Source organism: Octodon degus, unplaced genomic scaffold, assembly GCF_000260255.1.
Source record: "Octodon degus isolate 3935 unplaced genomic scaffold, OctDeg1.0 scaffold00007, whole genome shotgun sequence".
NCBI lineage: Eukaryota > Metazoa > Chordata > Mammalia > Rodentia > Octodontidae > Octodon > Octodon degus.
This window is the reverse complement of record NW_004524583.1, coordinates 1,137,787-1,155,672: the sequence shown is the minus strand read 5'-3', so window position 1 is coordinate 1,155,672 and position 17,886 is coordinate 1,137,787. Positions and strand designations below refer to the sequence as shown.

Sequence of the window (17,886 nt, the reverse complement as noted above, 5' to 3'; positions counted from 1 at the left end):
GCATGCTTTCTGCTTGGGCCTCTGTCCTGGAGTCCCAGGTGGAACTAACCTTATTGCTGCTCTCCCAACGGGAGAGTCACTAGTTAGTGACTTCCATAATTCTGCTGCTAGTCTGCCTGCCCTCAGCTGTCCCCCAAGCCCAAGTCTCTGGAGACAGTTCTGCTGGCTTAGAATTGCAGCTGAGATTCTGTTCAGCTGCAAGCCAGTTCTTTATTTCTTTCTGAAATGTGTGCTCTCCTAGAGGCTCCTGGTTCTCTTCACCTCTACCAGTCATGGAGTTCAGTTCCCCAAACCTTTGACTACTGACCACTAAATCTTCTTTCAGGCAAACCACTCATATATCTACTAAGTAATTACATTTCCCCTAGTTTAGGCCCTAGACTGCAGGAGATTTTTCTCAATATGTGTATTTATTACTTGAAGGGTCATTTCCTGCATGGCTTCTACTCACTTTCCTACAGGGAAAATGATCACTATCCTGTGCACTAGATTTGCTTTACCTAATGTGCTTGAGTCGATTTACCAGCCCTTTCTAGAGCAGGAATTATATTTTATTTTTTTTCAGTCCAGTATTTGACACAGTTAAGCATTAAACATTGTTGAACAATGAAATGAAGTAAAGAGCAAACACTTGGGTGTTTTTCTCATGAAAAGTACCAACATATTTACACTGCGCCAGGGAGACTCCGTCTTTCACCTCAAGTAGCTTACACGGTAGGTCTTACACAAACCTCCAGACCTGTGGAAAAACTTATAAAAATTTCTCCTCAACTTAAACCTAATGATTTTTCCTGTGCTCTTGTTTATGCTGGCATTCATACACAGGCCACATCTGTACGCTACCAAAACCTTTCATTCTAAATATCTTCAGGACATTGCTCTTTGTGAAATTTGCTCTTAGTGTCTTTTCGTTTGAAAGAGCATTAGAGAAGCAAATCTTAAATAAAGCCAACCGGAGGTGCAGGGTTTTCCCACAGGACTGAAGATTCCTGGTGAGTCCAGGCGCCCAACTGAACAAGTAAATGACCGGCTTTCAGTCCGCTGCCCTGGAACCCCAGAGGGTCTTCCCAGACAATTACTACACGGACAGGGAGAAAGCGGCCTGGCTTCTGCCGACAGATGGACAGCAGAATGGACCCTCCTACCGGCTCCATCGCCTCGTGCAGCTGCATGCTGGCCCTGCGTACAATCGCGGTCTCCCAGAGGACCAGATGGCATTGTACAGCTGAGAAAGACGCTCCCGGTGGGAGGGGGGCGGGCGGCTCGCCTGACACCGGAGAGGGTTGGCTTTCGGAGGGCTCTTAGCAACGGCCCTGGCCTGACCCTCCTTGGCCCCCCGAGAAAATCAAATCAGTGTGCTTTTCTCCATGCGCGAGCGAAGCGGTGGCAGCAGCTTTCCTAGGCAGCCCTCCTCCGCGCTTGTGAGTAACCTGCTCTAGGAGCTGATGGTTGCTGCCTTTGCAAAGCGCTGCTGAGAGGTAGAAGATCGACCGCCGCCCATCCCCCGCTGCTGGGGGCTTCAGGCTGGACGTAAGTCCGGGTGCTTCATCTCCTCTCCTTGATAGGCGGGACCGAGAGGGGCTCCAGCCCCCATGGACCGACAGGGGCTTTATTCTAGAGTCCTCAGCTCTCGTGACTGTGTGGCTGCGCTTTCCTTTCCCGTTTGTAGGTAAAGCCCCATTGGCTTCATTGGCTCCTTGATTTAAACCACGCCCGGCTTTCTGCCTGCTCTGCTGCTGCAGGGCCAGGGCGCCCAGCCACATCCCAGCCTGTGTGCAGGGAGTCAGGCCGCTGTTGCTGCTATTGTGTGCATGCCGTCGTGTCCTGTCCTCTCTTCCAGAGATGGCTAACAGGGGCCCAAGCTACGGTTTAAGCCGGGAGGTGCAGGAGAAGATCGAGCAAAAGTATGACGCGGACCTGGAGAACAAGCTGGTGGACTGGATCATCCTGCAGTGTGCTGAGGACATAGAGCACCCACCCCCTGGCAGGGCCCATTTTCAGAAATGGTTAATGGACGGCACGGTAAGGCCACAGCGACCTCGGTTGCTGGGGTGGTGGGCAGGGAAACCCTCCCCAGGGCCCTTCCTTTCAACTTGGAGCCCTGGGGGTATCAGCTGTTGCCAAGCTCAGCTTCTCACTGGGAGGTAGTGGTGGAAATGCTTTTATTTTTTTCAGTGCTGGAAGAGATGGGCTTCCTGCACAATTCCCTATCTAAAGTAGAGAAATCTCCACCCATCTGAGCATAATAGCTTCCTTCTGAATTATCTGAGCTGTTGGCAAATTAGAAACCCTCCTTGATATTCCCACTGAGAATGAAGAAGTGTTTCCTTGGGTCTCTCCAGCCTTCTTAGTGTATCTGCTCTTTGGGGGCCATTTCTTACCCCGAGGGAACTGGCTGGTTACACAGCGAAACAAAGAGGAGGTGGGGTGGCTAGCTACTTTCAGGTTCTTGGTCCTTCTGAGGAGTAGCACTTGCTGGAAATACTCACTTTCTGTTGAAGGGATGGGGTCTCATGGACACACAGGGAGTCCTTATTTGATAGCTGCTGTTCTGACCAAATGCTTGTGTGTGTTTGATGGTTTGAAAACTGTAGGCTTCGCTGATACAAACAAGTCCATCGCTTTACACAGGCAGTGATTTAGTGTTACATAACCCAATCCCACACATTTGTTCCGTTGCCCAAGACTTGGGTTATAGGTGCCTGGAAGGAAGATGCCCAGTTCCCTTTTATACACACAGGGGCAATTCTTGGAGACTGCCTTTTGATGGAGAGCACATCAAAATGCCCTCTTCCTCCAGGAGGCATGAATACATTCCTCTGTGAATAGCACTGGAATCGTGTCTTCACCACTGGCATTAATCCCTATCTGTGAAATTCTTTGCCTCATCCTAGAGAAGGAAGGCAATGAGTTCTCATGCAATTAGTATAGCCCTGGGAATAGGGTTGTCTGGGTTTGCAGAGGTTGGTATGGTAGGCTAGCCACATGGCCCTGAACATGTGCCTGCCTGGTGACCATGACTTGCTCTTGTCCAAAGGTGAGCTGTGCTTTGTGGTGTGTGTGTTGGGGGTGGGGGCTGGCAGCACACACTTCTTAGCTGTGACATTAATTACAAAAGGAAAAACTGATTCTGTGCCCCATTTCCCTCAGGTCTTGTGCAAGCTGATAAACAGTTTATACCCACCAGGACAAGAGCCCATCCCCAAGATCTCAGAGTCAAAGATGGCTTTTAAGCAGATGGAGCAAATCTCTCAGTTTCTAAAAGCTGCAGAGATCTACGGCGTCAGAACCACTGATATTTTCCAGACTGTGGACCTTTGGGAAGGTAAACAGCCCTTTCTGCCTTTGGATCTGTTCTCCCTTCACCCTACTCCTCCCTTTTGCCCAGCTTTCTGTGGTCTTCCCTGTGCCTGAGGGAGGATGGAGAGTGGTCTTATCCATCTTCTGAGCCACTGTTAGCCTCCCTGCTTTGTGATAGGTGCTCTCCTGTCCTGGACCACACACCCTGAGGAGGCTGCAAGGACCTCAGCAAAATCCTGTGTAAACAGAAGTCTCTACAGAGAGGCACCTCAGAGGGTGACGTGGATGCCTTTTCTTCCTGTTACCCTCCTATGACAAATCACTGCTCTTGGAAGGGAGGCAGGGGCAAGCGCTTCTGACTCACTAGCAGCAGGCTTGTAGACAAAAGCCTCTGGTGCTGTTTTGTCATTCAATCGGAGAAGAAAGCTGTGCTCCAACGCTTTATGGAACAATTATTAGAGAGCTTGGTGACTATACCTTTCAAATAGGTATTCTGCTCAAAGAGTTTGAGAATTGATTTTTTTTAATTTCACATTTGCAAAATGACTGGGTAAGGAAATCTTATAAAAGTAAAAATCAAATCACATTCCTGGGCATGCTTAATAATCCACCATTTTTGAGGAGAATGTGAATGTAGATTCTACCTAGGAATTTGGAACTTAAGGCCATGGGGTCTGTTGTCCTTTATTGAAAATATGTACATCTCCCATGCAGCTGTGTCCTGTCTGGACTATGCCTTCCTGAGGCACTGAGAGACAGACCAGTCTGAGCAAGACTGCTGGATTGACTCACGTGTTCATTGTCACTGGCTGTCGTTTTAGCCTAACCAATAGGATCTCTAGGGCCATGACCCAGATGGCTCTCTGACAGGGAAAATGGGGTAACATTCCTCTAGATAGTTGAATTAGATTTCTGATAGAGGACCACTCCACCAAGCAAATTACAAAGAAACAATTGCCTCATTAATCCTCTGCATCCTACAGGGAGCTACCATTCATATTTCCCTCACAATGAGTAAAATCCTAGGACCCCAAGATGTTTACCTTGGTTTTTAGAACTTTGATATCTAAACTTTCAGCCTGTCCCATTGGGCTTCATGGACACTTGCTTCCTAATTCTCATGTGATGCTATAGTCAGTGTGTCCTTCATCAAAACTAGAAGGCTTCTCCTCAGTTGAGACAGCTATGACTTAATGATATTCTTCTGGATATTGGGTAGGTGCTTTGCTGCATAATGCCAATGATTTCTTCTGTCAAAGCTTTGAGATGTTTTTAATTTCTCCATTTTGTAGATAATGAAGATTGTTTATGGTTATGTATATTCACCAGAGACCTGACAAAACAGCCAGGACTCAAACCTGGGTGCTCTGGTGCCAAGGAATAGGACTTAGCTACACTACACCATTATCTGGGCAGGAATCTTAGTCTCCATCACCTACAGCATGAGTCATAATAGTGACTAGCTGATGATGCTGAGGAGGAGGAGGATGAGGAGGTTGAAGCAAGGCTGTGTGGGACTGAAAGGTGGAGTGTTGCTGTGAATGAAAAGGACCCTGTGAGAGCTAAGGAAAGGAAGTTTGGCGGAGGAAGAAGAGACTGGGAAGTCTAAGTGGTGGGATCCTGAGGGAGCTCTCCTGTCTTTACATTGTTGAAGAGGCTTTATGTCCTCTCCCTCTTCCCCCACAATCCCGAGGGCGAACTTTACACCTGGGAGGTAACTGCAGCAAGCAGCAGGGAGGGCTGTGCTGACCAGTGTTTCTGGGGGCCACACAGTACATGAAGTCCACACCACCCACTGTGGCCCTGTGCATTGGATTCTCCCTAACACAGAGAAAAGATAGGAGGCCGGAGTGTGATCACAGTAGGGTGCGATAGGGCCATGGACCGGCCGGCTCAAAGGGAGGATAATACTTCCAGAAAAGAATGAGACAGACACTGAGGTTTCCATCCCCAGCAGATAAGCAGGGTAAGACTAAGGGAGGAAAAGAAGGATGATTCCAAAGGTACTGTGACTGACATAAAGGAATCTAGGTAGACTGTGGACTAAATAGGAACTGGCAATAGGGAAGCAGAGCCTTTGACATTTTCAAAGGATCCCTGGAGGCCCCAAGGAAGACTGAGGTTCTGGGGCTTCCTTATGAGTTGGATGTGACACGTAATTTCTCAGGATCATTGTCTGAAGCTCAAGACAGAACTGGATTACATGCTATGAAGCAGGAAGCAGGAGCTTATTCTTTTTAATTAATCAATTAATTAATTGTTAAGCAGAGATGTGGAGAGCATTAGACAAGTGGTGTGGAACCATGGCCTGAGCAAATAAAGCCAGGGTTCTTTCTGAAAGAGCTAGCAGGAACTGGTCAGTTTTCTTTCCACAAGGCAGGGGTCCTTTCTACACTAACTGACTGATTGTAAGTTGGGAATGGCTAAGCCAGACTCAGAGGGGTGCAGCAGGGAGGGATGGCACATGCTGAGGCGTCTGTGGCTGTGTGAGGGCAGCCAGTTCATGTACACAGCTGTAGGACCAACCATTTGCATAGCATAGCCCCGCAGCCCCCATATAAGTCTGCTCCCTGCCTCAGATATTCGTGCTATCACAGCTCAGTCAACTCACATCGATTCCTGATTTACTGGGCCCGAGCTGTGCAGACTGTGGCTGTTGTGGTCCAGCCCCCCTTTCCTGGGATGTGTCTCCCTTCTCTGCAGTTATTTCAGGCTTCCCTGGTCTCAGTCTCCCTTGCCCTCCCTGGCTTTTACAGACGCTTTTCGTCTTCTCTGCAATTAGTTACATAGACAGGGACCCCTGTGGCCCCCACTGTCTCTAAACCCTTTTGAGATCAAATGTTTAGAATGGACTTGGGGGCAATGAGAAACAAGCTTTTTCAAAAAGAAATCCACACTAAGAAGAATATATGCAGTGTATTATTTGTTGAAACTGGACTTCCGATTTGATTTGAAACTGTCTCATTGCCATCTGTTTATCAATAAAACTTTGAAAAAAAAAGAAATTGCATAGAAAAAAAAAAAAAAGAAATTCAAGGCTGAATGTTGTAGACAAAGCTAGGAAAGGCACCCTCCTAGGAATGGCTGGGGTGGTGTCTAGGCCTTTCAGAGATGGAAAGGACGTGAACACAGACTAAAGGAAGTAGATCTTTGGGTGAAAGAAGGTGAATGGCAGGTTCTTTTTGAGTTTGCCATGGTTCCTGTCTGTGACTCAGGAGAAGAGTGCACTCTAGCTAAGACTTGAAAATCTTTTCTAGGAAAAGACAGGGAAAAGGGAAGAAAAGAACAAGAAAAGGAAGTGTGTTGGTGTAGTTAGGGGTGTGAATGTGTAAGAGAGAGAAATAGGAGTACATTTCTGGCCACTGTTCTAGCCTGTGGTCAGGAGGATGCAGTGAACGCTTATTCCAGGTGGTGTAGCATCCCACAGCTCTGGAGTCGGGAGCTTCTTTTCGCCTGCTTCACACTTGTCCACCACCACTTAGCAATTAGCTTCTCTAGGCCTTGATTGGGAATAAAATGGGAATGATAGTACCTGTTTCATGGGATTAATATGGAGAACAAATGACATCATTCATCGAGAGTGCTGAGAGTAGTGCCTGGCAAAATAGAGCAAGGTAAAGTCGTTCCGGTCTTGACCTGTCCTCTCTACGAGTAATCCAAAATGAAGGAGAAACAAAGCTGGAAAGGCGTACATTCTTCCTAAAACCCGTGGGCTTAATGGCCACACGCAGACGCTAAGGGGGACACCCAGAGGACTTTTGGCCTCTCTGCCATCTGTGGGCTTTCTGCCCATCCCCTCACCCATTCTCCAATAGAATGGGGCTAGCTTTTCACTCACTTTATTGACTTTTTTTCACTTACTGGTCATTGCCTCTTTGATCTGTTCCTCTATTATATATGGCTTTGCCAATTTCAGGCTGAAGCACCCTGGTATAATGGAGTTTGGAGTGAAGTAGACAGGTTGAGAGCCTTTTTAGAAGCATACTTTTTTTGACCTTGTAAATTACTTAGCTTTTTAGAACCTCAGTTCTCTTCTCTATAAGCTGGCCTAACATTCAGTCATAGGGTTTCTTATGGGATTAAATTATAAAATGCTTAGTGCAATGCCTGGCTACTAGACACCTAATAACTGCTGGGGTTTTTATCCCTACTATTAGCCCATCAGCAGCTGACCTTTTGGGTTTATTTCTATAACCACTTGGTGGGTATAAAGCATAAAAACATTCTAGAAGGTCAAAGCAAACAAGACTGAAAGATCAATGATCTAATTATTCTCAGCAATTTGACAAGGATCCTGGACATGGAGCTTGTGGATGTCTGCTTCACTCTCTTGACTGAGAGTTCAGGAGAGGAGGTGTGGCTTACATTGCGAGTGGAAAGCCTGAAAAGCTCAAATATACTATCTGGGGAAGTGTCACTAGATGTGCCATTCTTCAACAGCAGAAGAGAAGAAACCTTTCACCCATGTGAGAGATATTTTGGGATTTCTCAAGGGAGCTGCAGAGACTTGGGGTGTAACAAATACCTGCTGTTTGAAGCCTCCTTTTCTGTTGGAGCAGCTTTCATTGCCTTTACTGTGGTGGCTGTGATAATTATAATTGCTGGGGTTTTCCTTCAGAAGTGGTTCTCAAACTCAGGCATTCATTGGAATCACTTGGTCAGTCGGTTAAACACAGATTTCTAGGTCACAACCCCAGAGTTTCTCAGGTAGTAAGTCTTCAGCAAGGCCCAAGAATTTGTATTTCTTGACAACTCACTGGTAACACTGCTTCTGCTGGCCTGGGAATCCAACTTGGAGAACTACTGCCCTGTGCACTGTTACTTTCCCCCAACACAAATTCATAAATCCTGCGGAGCAAAGACAACTTACTTTTTGACATTTCTTTATTGACTACAGCACTATGTTTTCATCTTTGAGTAGAGTCAGGGGCTGTGCCTAAGTTATTCTTGAGGGAAAGTAATAAAATTAAGAGAACAAAATTCTTGTTGAAGTGTCTTTACATTAATAGTGCTCCCACTTTACTAGTGTAAAATTGGGCCACTATAGTAAGGGATCCCTGGCCCCACGCCCCAGGTATGGTAGCTTAGTACTTGGGGTCTATGGCCACATTTGGGGTGACATTGCTTGGTAATAGTCTAGGAAACAGGCACCATTTTATGGTCAAATCAAGGCATCCATTGCCACCTGACACTCACAGTAATGACGAACCTTTTAAAGATTTCAGTGCTACAGCCTGCTGGGGCATGTGTGCCATAGATTCACCACCACTGTGCTAGGGCTTCCTAGCTAAGACAGAGAGCCACCAGCTTTTTTTATTTTGTGTTTGTAAGACTTTTTTTTTTTTAAATTAATTTGAGGTCTAAAGCAACATTAACAGACAGATACAGATTTTTCCCACCTTCCCTCTGTCCCAGCACATGCTTAGCCTGCCCGCTGCAATATTCCCTACCAGAGTTGTAAGCGATAAGCTTATGTTACCACCTCAGTATCACTCAAAGACAGCAGTCTCCCTCTTGCCATCTAGATACATTCTAAGGTTTGGATAAATATATATAATGAGGTATATCCACTCCTGTGGCATCACAGAGAATTTTCACCACTTTAAAAATCTTTTGTTTCTCACCTTTTCATTCCTCACCATCCCCAACCCTGATTTTTTTTTTTTTTTTTTTAACTGTCTCCCTAGGGTTGCCTTTTCTTGTGTCATGTGGTTGGAACGATGCATCATCTAGCCTTTCCTGATTCTACTCTACGAGCTCCTTTAAAATGTTAATCTAGAATTACCTTCTGCCCATGTTAGGTGGCTAGAAGAGTCTAACAGCTTGGTGTTAACATCCTGAGTGATAGCGTAAACTTGCTTCTCTTCTTTCCTTTCATTTTCCTTTTAGGGTCCATGGTCTATTGCTAGGTCACCCTGAGCTTAGTCTCACTCTGCTCTGCCTGCTTCTAGAAAATTCTCAACACTGGATTGGTCCTTCTTTTGGCACTATTTTTTTGTTTTCTTTTCTTGGAAGAACAGCATTGAGCAGTGATACTCGGGCTGGCTTGAAGAGCCACAGGCACCCACCAAAGTACCAAGAGTAGCTGTCAGGAGGCAGAGTGATTCCAAGCTGCCAGGGCTCTGGGCTGACTTCCAACTTGGATCAAAGCCCTTCTAATGACTGGTTTTACTTTTTGACTTTGTGAAAGATATATCTGAAGGAAGAACTTATTGCTTAATAGATATTACTTAGTACTCGCCATATGCCAGATACTGTGATGTTTTAAAAAATGGGAAACCAAAGTATGAGATCAGCATTTGCCTGTCCATCTGTTTGTATCAGAATCATCCCAAGAGACTGCTCATAATCTGAATATTTAAGATGCTCAGGGAATTCTGATGATTAATTTATTTCAGAAAGTCACCAGGTTGCCCTAGTGGTTTAAGTCATATGGGGAGCTTATGAAAAACATAGACCCCCCCAGGACTTGTCAAATAAAGTGTAAATCATAAAATACAGTGTATATTTAAATTTTAGAAAATTTATTACAGTAAGAGACACCTCACCATTAATACATTAAGGCCCTCAAAAGACTCCTTTTGAACACACTCGTCCCATCATTTGTGCCACTTTCTGAAGTCTATCTGGAAGTCCTCTTCCATGAAGGTCCTTGTAAAGTGTGATCAAAAGTATGGTGATTTCTGCTGCCACATGCCATGCAACCAAGAAGCAGACTTGTAAAGACATCATGGTGTGTCCTCTTCCATTTTATTTGCTGGATCTGACACTAAGCAACTTCTGGATCTTTCTGAAAACCACAGTGATCATGAAAAGTAAACAAGTTGAATCTATTCTAGACATGGGGGCAGTCTTAACATCACAACTAAAGACGCTCACAAAGGGGAACGTCCACAACTGCTTTAGAAAGTAGCAAAGACTGATGGGATAAGTGTGTTCAAAGAAAGAGTGTTTGAGGGGAGTTATTGGCAATGTATCTTTTATTGTAATAAATTATAGCAATTTAAGTAGTCTCCATATTGTTTTGACCACGCTGTGCAAGTATCACAGGAGAATGATCTCAAAATTCATATATTTATTTTTTTTTGGGGGGGGGGCAGAACCAGGGATTGAACTCAGGCCTTGTGCTTGCCAGGGAAGCACTTATTCCACTGAGCCATCTCTCCAGCCCCAAAATTCATATTTTTAAAATGATGACCCCACACATATCCCATCTAAAGGCCAATAAGTTTGAGAAATTGCTCTAAAGCAGATGGTGTCTGGCTATTTTGTATATTTGCACAACTGAAGGCTTCATAACAAGACAGATATTATATGTGCAATACAAGCAGTTTAACTTGTATTATTTTACACTCGCGACAGTTTATAGATCTTTCTTAATTTCACTGCTTCTTTCTGCACTTAAATTTTTGATGCCTCATTATGGGAGTCAGCTTTCGCAAGCTGATTCTGTCCACATGCCTCTTTCATCTCATGTAAGTGCTTGATCTGAAGTTCTGAACTGGGAAGAGAGGTCAGGCTGGAAAATTATCCTCTTCCTGTTTCATCAGCCCAAGAATGTAGGGAATTTGTTTTGTAAAACATACCATACAAGACAAAGAATATGAACTAGACATAAACTGGTTACAGACCAGTTATTACTGGTCCCAGTGCTATTTGAAGTCTTGACAGTAGTTCATGTGGTCATCACACTGCCCCCAACTACTTACCTCTGTGTTAATCTTAAGTGAAGATGCATCACAATTATTTCCATAAGTAGCTAGCCAGGGTACATAGTCCATAAAAGGAGTGGTAAAGGAAACACCTACATACCTTCCTAAAAGGTATGATCATGTATGTAGGTGTTTCCTTTACCACTCATTTTAGATGAGAATGGGAGTGGTATTGAAAATTCTAGGTTCCCAAACATTTTACTCTTGCCTGTAACTTCTTTCTTTCTGGGTTTATGGACTATGTACCCTGGCTAGCTACTTATGGAAGAAGATGTAGTTTAACAAAGTTTACATTTTCCCATTGCTCTAGGGTAATAGCTGTGGCTGAGTTGCTGGATGCCAGGCTCCACATTTCCTTAGATCCTGCCTGTTTCGGCCCTGCTTTTCCCAGCCACCAGAAACAGACTTCCTGTGACTTCTTTGCAGAGTCCAGATGATGGGTTTATCCTCATCTAAGTCTTCCTGTGCTTAATCATTGTTCCAAATTCTCTTTAATGGCTTACTGCTTAAGAGGCGTCATTTGTAAGCATCCTGTCATATAGCATCCTGTCATATGGACAAAATGCTTTGTCCATAGAAAAGAAGGGTCAGTCTAACAACCACTTTTGCATTTCCCCTCTCCTCATTCTTAGCATTCCTTGTACCCTCCCTCTTCCATGTGCTGTCCAGATACTTCACCCTTCAGCATCCTCATAGTTCCTTGACTCTGGAAGACTCCATTGGAAGCATTTTGTGCCTGAGTCCATCATCCGATCCCATGGGGTCTTGGGTTCAAGCCAGACACTCTGTGGTTATTTTGGAAGGTGGAGTTGGGGAAGAACAGCAAGGGAAGGAGGACCTGCTTTCTTGCTCTCTCTTCTTCAAATAAATGGATATCCTGAGCTGCACTTCCTTTGAGAGTCTTAATTGTTCATTTGATTCCAGTTTATGCTCCATTCTCACTTTCCATCTGCCTTTCTCCTCATGGGCCTGTACTCCCCAGTAGCTGAGGCACAGCAACTGGGCCACAGAAGCCAGAAATGACTCCCTCTGTCTGGAGAGCTTCTTCATATTTGCCCTTAACGTTCATACCTCCCACTGGGCCGAAGGCTCCTTTCCTTTCCAACTCCAAGCCTTCAGCTTCTGCGTTGCACTGTGCACACTGCCTGCACAGCCTTCTGCCCTGCTTCTTGGTTGCAGGCTGCCTGCTCAGTAACATCTTTCCTTCTCAGTTTAGCACATGCTCATCACCTGAAGGAGGAGGGAGCAAGCAAGAAAGGGTAGGCTAGCTTTAGGACACATCTGCATTGTCCGTGGGCTTCCTCTGGTGACAGCACAGCCCCTCCCAGTGCAGGAGCAGGAGGGCCGAATCTTACATCTCTTTGCTCTCTTCCCTCTCTTGTGAACCAGTGATTTATTGTCTCCATTTAGCTCTTTTGTGCTGCTCAAGATAAAGAGCCTTTCAACCGTGTCACATTGGTGCATTCTGTGTTGATTTGCTACTCTTCACTTGCCAGGCTTCTGGCCCAAGGAGCCAAGTGAATACTCAATTTGATGAACTTGGATGATTTTAGACCCTTTTAACCCACATAAAGTAAGAGAGAGGAGCCACCTGGAGTTTGGCACACAATTATTCCATCCAACCAATTTTGCTGAAGTTTCCTTTTCTCTTTCTGTTCTGCTTTCTTGAGGAATGTGGTCTTCTGCAGACCACCAGGCCACCCCTGCCTTTACCCAGCTGGCCCAATCCACCAAGTCAGTGTCCTCTGTGTAGGCAGGGCCCCGTCTGTATCTAAGCAGCATGTATTTTGAATGCTTATTTGTGCAGTTACTATGAATAGACTAGGAAGGTAACTCTGATAGAGAATAATTAATGAGGATGTATTCTGTCCTTTTTTTTTTTTTTTTTTTGAGCAGTTTTGGTCTGGTCATGTTAGGGGTTCTCTGGGAAGAGTTTGATAGCACCTCCCCCTTGAATGTGGTCACCTATCTCAGATTCTCTCCTGAGTGCCCAGGCGTATCCTTCCAGAATTCCTTGGTATGATACACAATTTGCTTTCCTCTCTTCACTGGTTTCCAGGGAAGGATATGGCAGCTGTGCAGAGGACCCTGATGGCCCTAGGCAGTGTCGCAGTCACGAAGGACGATGGCTGTTACCGGGGAGAGCCATCCTGGTTCCACAGGTAAAAGACCTTTCCCTACATTGTGAGGCAGTCAGAGAGGGTGTGGGGCTTGGGAGTCTCCCAGAGGCTGTTCCATACAGAGCTCCAAGCAAGCATTCTTGGCCCACCACCGAGTCTCCTACAGCAAGGACAGACTGAGGTGGCCTCCCAGGCCGCACCCTACCCAGGGCAGCAGCAGTTGGCCCTTCGCTTTTTCTCTCTGAGCTGGATCCTCCTGCTGTCAGGTCCTCCCATGAGGCTTAGCAACAAATATGGCTCTTTTCAGAAACACTCAATGATTTAGTGTCTGTATTTGATTTTATTGTGACTCAAACTGCCCTGAGTCTTCCTTTTTTCTCTGTTCTGTTCCTATTTGCTTCTTTTTCTTCTTTCTATAATTTTTTATACTTAATGAAAGTTAAATATGTCCTGTTTCCCAGGCCCAATCGCATGAATACCAGTCCCAGTTAATACCTGTTGCTCTAGCATGCTGATTAATAATAGCTTTTTTTACTCTCAAGAGTGTCCTAACCTGAATAATAAATTCTATGATTACTACAGTTTGGTAAAAAGGCCTTTTCCTGGCTGGGGAGATAGCTTAGCTGTCCAAGTGCCTGCCTGGCAAGCACAAGTACCTGGGTTCAATCCCCAGTACAGCATGCTGTGCCGGCATGGGCCACTGAAACAGCATGCGAGTGCATGCCTGTAGTCTCAGTGCTGGGGGTGCTGAGACAGGAGGATCACGATGAGTCCAAGCTGCATAGTGAGACCCTGTACCAAATAAGTAAATACATAAAAATTTTTAAAATATTTTTAAAAGGTCTTTTGCTATATTTTTTCTACTGACGTGATTGAGGGAAGGCAGACAGGAAAAGTAGGAAGTGCAAATGGGCAGCTTGGGTGTAGATGAAGAGAAAATAAGACCTTGTTGCAGGTCATTTATTTCCCAGATCCTTTTTCCTTGTCCTTGAGAGGATGTGTCATTTGAAGGGGCATTTGTCTGAAAATTTAGATATTGATGTATTGAAACTCTGGCTTTAGTCCAAGCATTATTTGTGATCTACCATGGCCTGTTTGCCTTTAGTTCCAAACTTTCTAACTATTTGGCTCTTCACCAACTTGCAGATCTCTGATTTAGAGTAAGACATTTTCTCTCATTAACCACTAGGTCGCTCAGCTCTAAAATGGAATATGGATCCTTGACTCTGTACAAGCAATGTGGGATGGGATCCGTGGCATGCTTTGTAAGATGACCACGATAACTTTTACAAGGGTTTGAGGCGACTGAGCAAGAGGATGAGAAGATGCAGACTGAGATGGCCTAAGATGGTAGAAGATGAAAAAAAAGTCTGGAGAGGGACAAAGAGGGGAAGTTTAGTTGGAATCCCACCCCAACCCAGATCCCTCTGTGAATCCTCTTTTCTTCTTTGCTGGAAATGTTCACAAACATCTAGGCTTCTAAGACACAGGGAGCTCAGGCATCATGGTAGGTCCTGCTCACTGCACGGCCACAGTTAGTGGTTCACTGTAGTTCAGGACGGGCCGTAGCTCAGGATGGGAATACTGGTCCAGGTAGGGTCACTGCTCACGGCTGGCCTACTGGTCTACTGGCGAGCCAAGGTAGAGCCTGTCTAGCTGCATAGTTAAGAAGGGTTTGAAAACAAATATGACATTATTCCCTCTCACTCTGCCTGCCAGGAAAGCCCAACAGAACCGGAGAGGATTTTCAGAAGAGCAGCTCCGCCAAGGACAGAACGTAATCGGCCTGCAGATGGGCAGCAACAAAGGAGCCTCACAGGCAGGCATGACCGGGTACGGGATGCCCAGGCAGATCATGTAAGATGCTGCAGATCATGTAAGATGCTGCATCCTGCCCCCATTAGACAGGGTGAATGTTCCACGCCACAGTAGTCGCCTGACCTCCTCTTTCTCAAAGCCTTCTGTCCCTGGTTTTCTCAAAGTGCTGCATTTCTGCTGAGAACCCATGTTGCCTACTGCTGCCACCTTCTGTTCATTTAGAACTATGCAAAGACTCCGCCACCTTCCTGAGCTCTTCTGTGCCCCAGAGTCTCATTTGATTATTTATTTATTTATTTATTTGCCAAAAATTGCCCTTCTCAACGTATAGAACACACCTAATAAACAGATTAGCCTCATGTCTTAAAATGTGAAGCTTGTTCCTTGTCTTATGGACCCCACGGGGTTCTCACTCAAGAAGCCCAAAGCCAGGTACAGAGGTACAAGTGCAGTTCTAACACTCTGGGAGGCTGATGCAGGAGGGTTGCAAGTTCAAGCCCAGCATAGACATTTAGCAATGTAGAGAAACTTTGTTTCAAAATAAAGAATAAAATCTAGGTCAGAGTATAGTTAGTGTAAACATTCTGGGTTGAATCCCCAGTTCAAAAAGCATTCCCCCAGAGCTAGGTGCGGTGGCTCATACCTGTAAACTCAGCTCTCAGAAGGCCAGCTTGAGGTACACTGCAAGTACAAGGCCAACCTGGAATATATATAATGAGTTTGTTTCAGAAACCCAAAACTAACCAAAGAGAAACACAAACTCAAACAAACACACAAAAGAAAACCTCACAAAACAGAATTAAGCTTAGTTTGTGGAAATGTAAGTTATCTGAGAGGAAGCTTTCCATTATAATGTTGACCTTGGTGAGTGCAGTAGAACATTCAGGAATAGTCTGCCCACTAAAGAGCTTAAAGTTATGGTTTAAGAACAGTCTTTGAGGGGCCTGGCCTTAGCTCAGTTGTTTAAGTGGCTGCTTCCACAAAGCTGTCAGCCTCAGGTTGCTGTAGTTCGATCCCCACAACACTAGAGCCAGCCAAACCACCCCTGAGGGCATTCGGAGCAAAAAAAAAAAAAAAAAAAAAAGAACAGTCTTTGACCTCCACATGTGTTTTGACTGTCTGATTTGAACTTGCTGTGCTTAGTTTTCAAGAGAACACTGGAACAAGCAAGTCAAAGCACAAGATCTTAAGGAGCATTTGCATAGATGCCCAAGAAATGTCTGCCATATCTGATGAATGGTTGAGTGGATAGAGAAATGGATGCATGGATTGGTGAATGGATAGATGGTTATACTGAATGATGAGTTGGTGGATGATTGCATAAATGGGCGCTTTTCACCTTAACATTAATATAGTTCTTACGTCCCAGACCTTGGGTTTGATGCTGACATTTATATAATATCTCTTTATCAACCAAGAGTTATATATTATGGAGTTTGCTCTCCTAAAGACTTTATAGGATCTAAACCCACAATACTCTTGAGTATTGCCTAAGATTGAGATCTGCCTAAAATAGGTAGTTTTTAAAGTGTTGTAATGGGCAGAAAAATAAGGAGGGCAAATAAGCCTAGGGACTATCAATCATCTTTTTTATTTTTAATAATTTTTAAAAAAACAATGCATTTAGTAAGAAAAGAAGGCTTTCTCTATATAGTAGATTATTAATTAACGAGGAAAGCTAAAATAAAAGATTATAGATGTTGTCACACTCAATGTTTAGGTGTTCATTTTTCAGATGGTTTTCTTTGCTGGGATTCTGGGATTCTTCAGAGAATTCCTTCTTCAAATACTTTGTACACATACCTCTTCACATGATAGTGACCCTTTGATAGCCATTGGTGAACTGTCCAAGATGATACCCAAACATGGCAGCTGAATTCTTCCCTCAAATCCTTCCTTAGAGTTACCTCAGAAGAGAAGGAGGTTGAAGGGTATCTTAAAGTGAAAGAAAACTGAGTGGGAATTGCTTGAGAGGGAGAGGTGGTAGGTACCCATTTGGAATCAGGTAAAAGTAGCCTCCATCAGGGAGGAGTTGGAGCAGGTTTGAAGAGAACACTCAGGTGATGCCTTGTTCTGTCATCCACACTACTGTGGCTCCATTGTGTTGCAAGAGACACTGAGAGGCAGGAAAACAGCAAAATCAGCTGAGTGGTAGGAGGAAGCAGTCTGCCCAGAACAGAGCAATATTGGAATCCAGCTGGAGGGAGGAGCAGGTTATAAGAACGTTGGCAGATTTGTCAGCCCCTGAGATTCCCCTTTTCCAACTTTGTTTTCACTGTTAAGGTCATGCTCACAGGAAACAACTAAAGACCCTTGAGGGGTGTAAATGTTCATAGCAGATAGAATAATCATTTAGAATTAGTCTAATGCATATACTAAGTTAGGCAAGGGAGTAGTTTGCAACATGAAGCAAAACTCCAGTCCATTGCGAAGGAGAAAATCAATTGGATACAAAACATCCACAAAAATGAAGTGAGGACCAGCCAGACAGCTAAGCAGACTAAAGCGCCTGCTTAGGCAGGTTCAGGAACTGGGGTTCGATCCCTGGCCTGTGGTGTGGGCCCTGCCGCCCAGGCATGCTGAGACGGTGATGGAGACTGGGCTTGGTGGTGTGCCTGTAATCCCAGAAGAGGATCGCTAGAGTCCAGTCTGTGTAGTGAGAACCTGTAGACCCTGTAGACTAAATACATTAAAATAATGAAATGAACGAAATCAGCATTGACAGGAGAATTGATGCAAAGAGGAAATTAGAAAATTTTAATACCAAGACAAGGTACTCTATAAAGAATAATCGGTACAAATAGTTGGTAAGAACATAAGAAACATTAAAAAAATAGGAGTCATTAATTATTTAATTGGAATTGTAGATGGAGAGGAAAAATCATTTAGGGGAGGGAAAATTTGAAGGAATAGTTGTGAGTCTTTCCCAGAAAGTA

At 44.7% G+C, this 17,886-nt stretch overlaps 1 protein-coding gene across 1 annotated transcript; it reads left to right on the top strand.

Moving 5' to 3' along the window:
* Window positions 1-1,442: 1,442 nt before the first annotated feature.
* Tagln3 (transgelin 3) lies at window positions 1,443-15,319 on the top strand. The gene is made up of 5 exons (XM_004624702.3): window positions 1,443-1,530; window positions 1,841-2,022; window positions 3,151-3,325; window positions 13,072-13,174; window positions 14,852-15,319. The coding sequence occupies exons 2-5, from the start codon at window positions 1,843-1,845 to the stop codon at window positions 14,991-14,993; spliced, it is 600 nt and encodes a 199-aa protein (XP_004624759.1). The 5' UTR covers window positions 1,443-1,530; window positions 1,841-1,842; the 3' UTR covers window positions 14,994-15,319.
* Window positions 15,320-17,886: the final 2,567 nt, after the last annotated feature.

Bases quoted from the DNA above. Each gene is read 5' to 3' on its own strand.
- Tagln3 (XM_004624702.3), top strand. From the start codon at position 1,843: ATGGCTAACAGGGGCCCAAGCTACGGTTTAAGCCGGGAGGTGCAGGAG. The intron at 2,023-3,150 runs GTAAGGCCACAG...CATTTCCCTCAG, and splicing joins AATGGTTAATGGACGGCACG to GTCTTGTGCAAGCTGATAAA. The intron at 3,326-13,071 runs GTAAACAGCCCT...ACTGGTTTCCAG, and splicing joins GACTGTGGACCTTTGGGAAG to GGAAGGATATGGCAGCTGTG.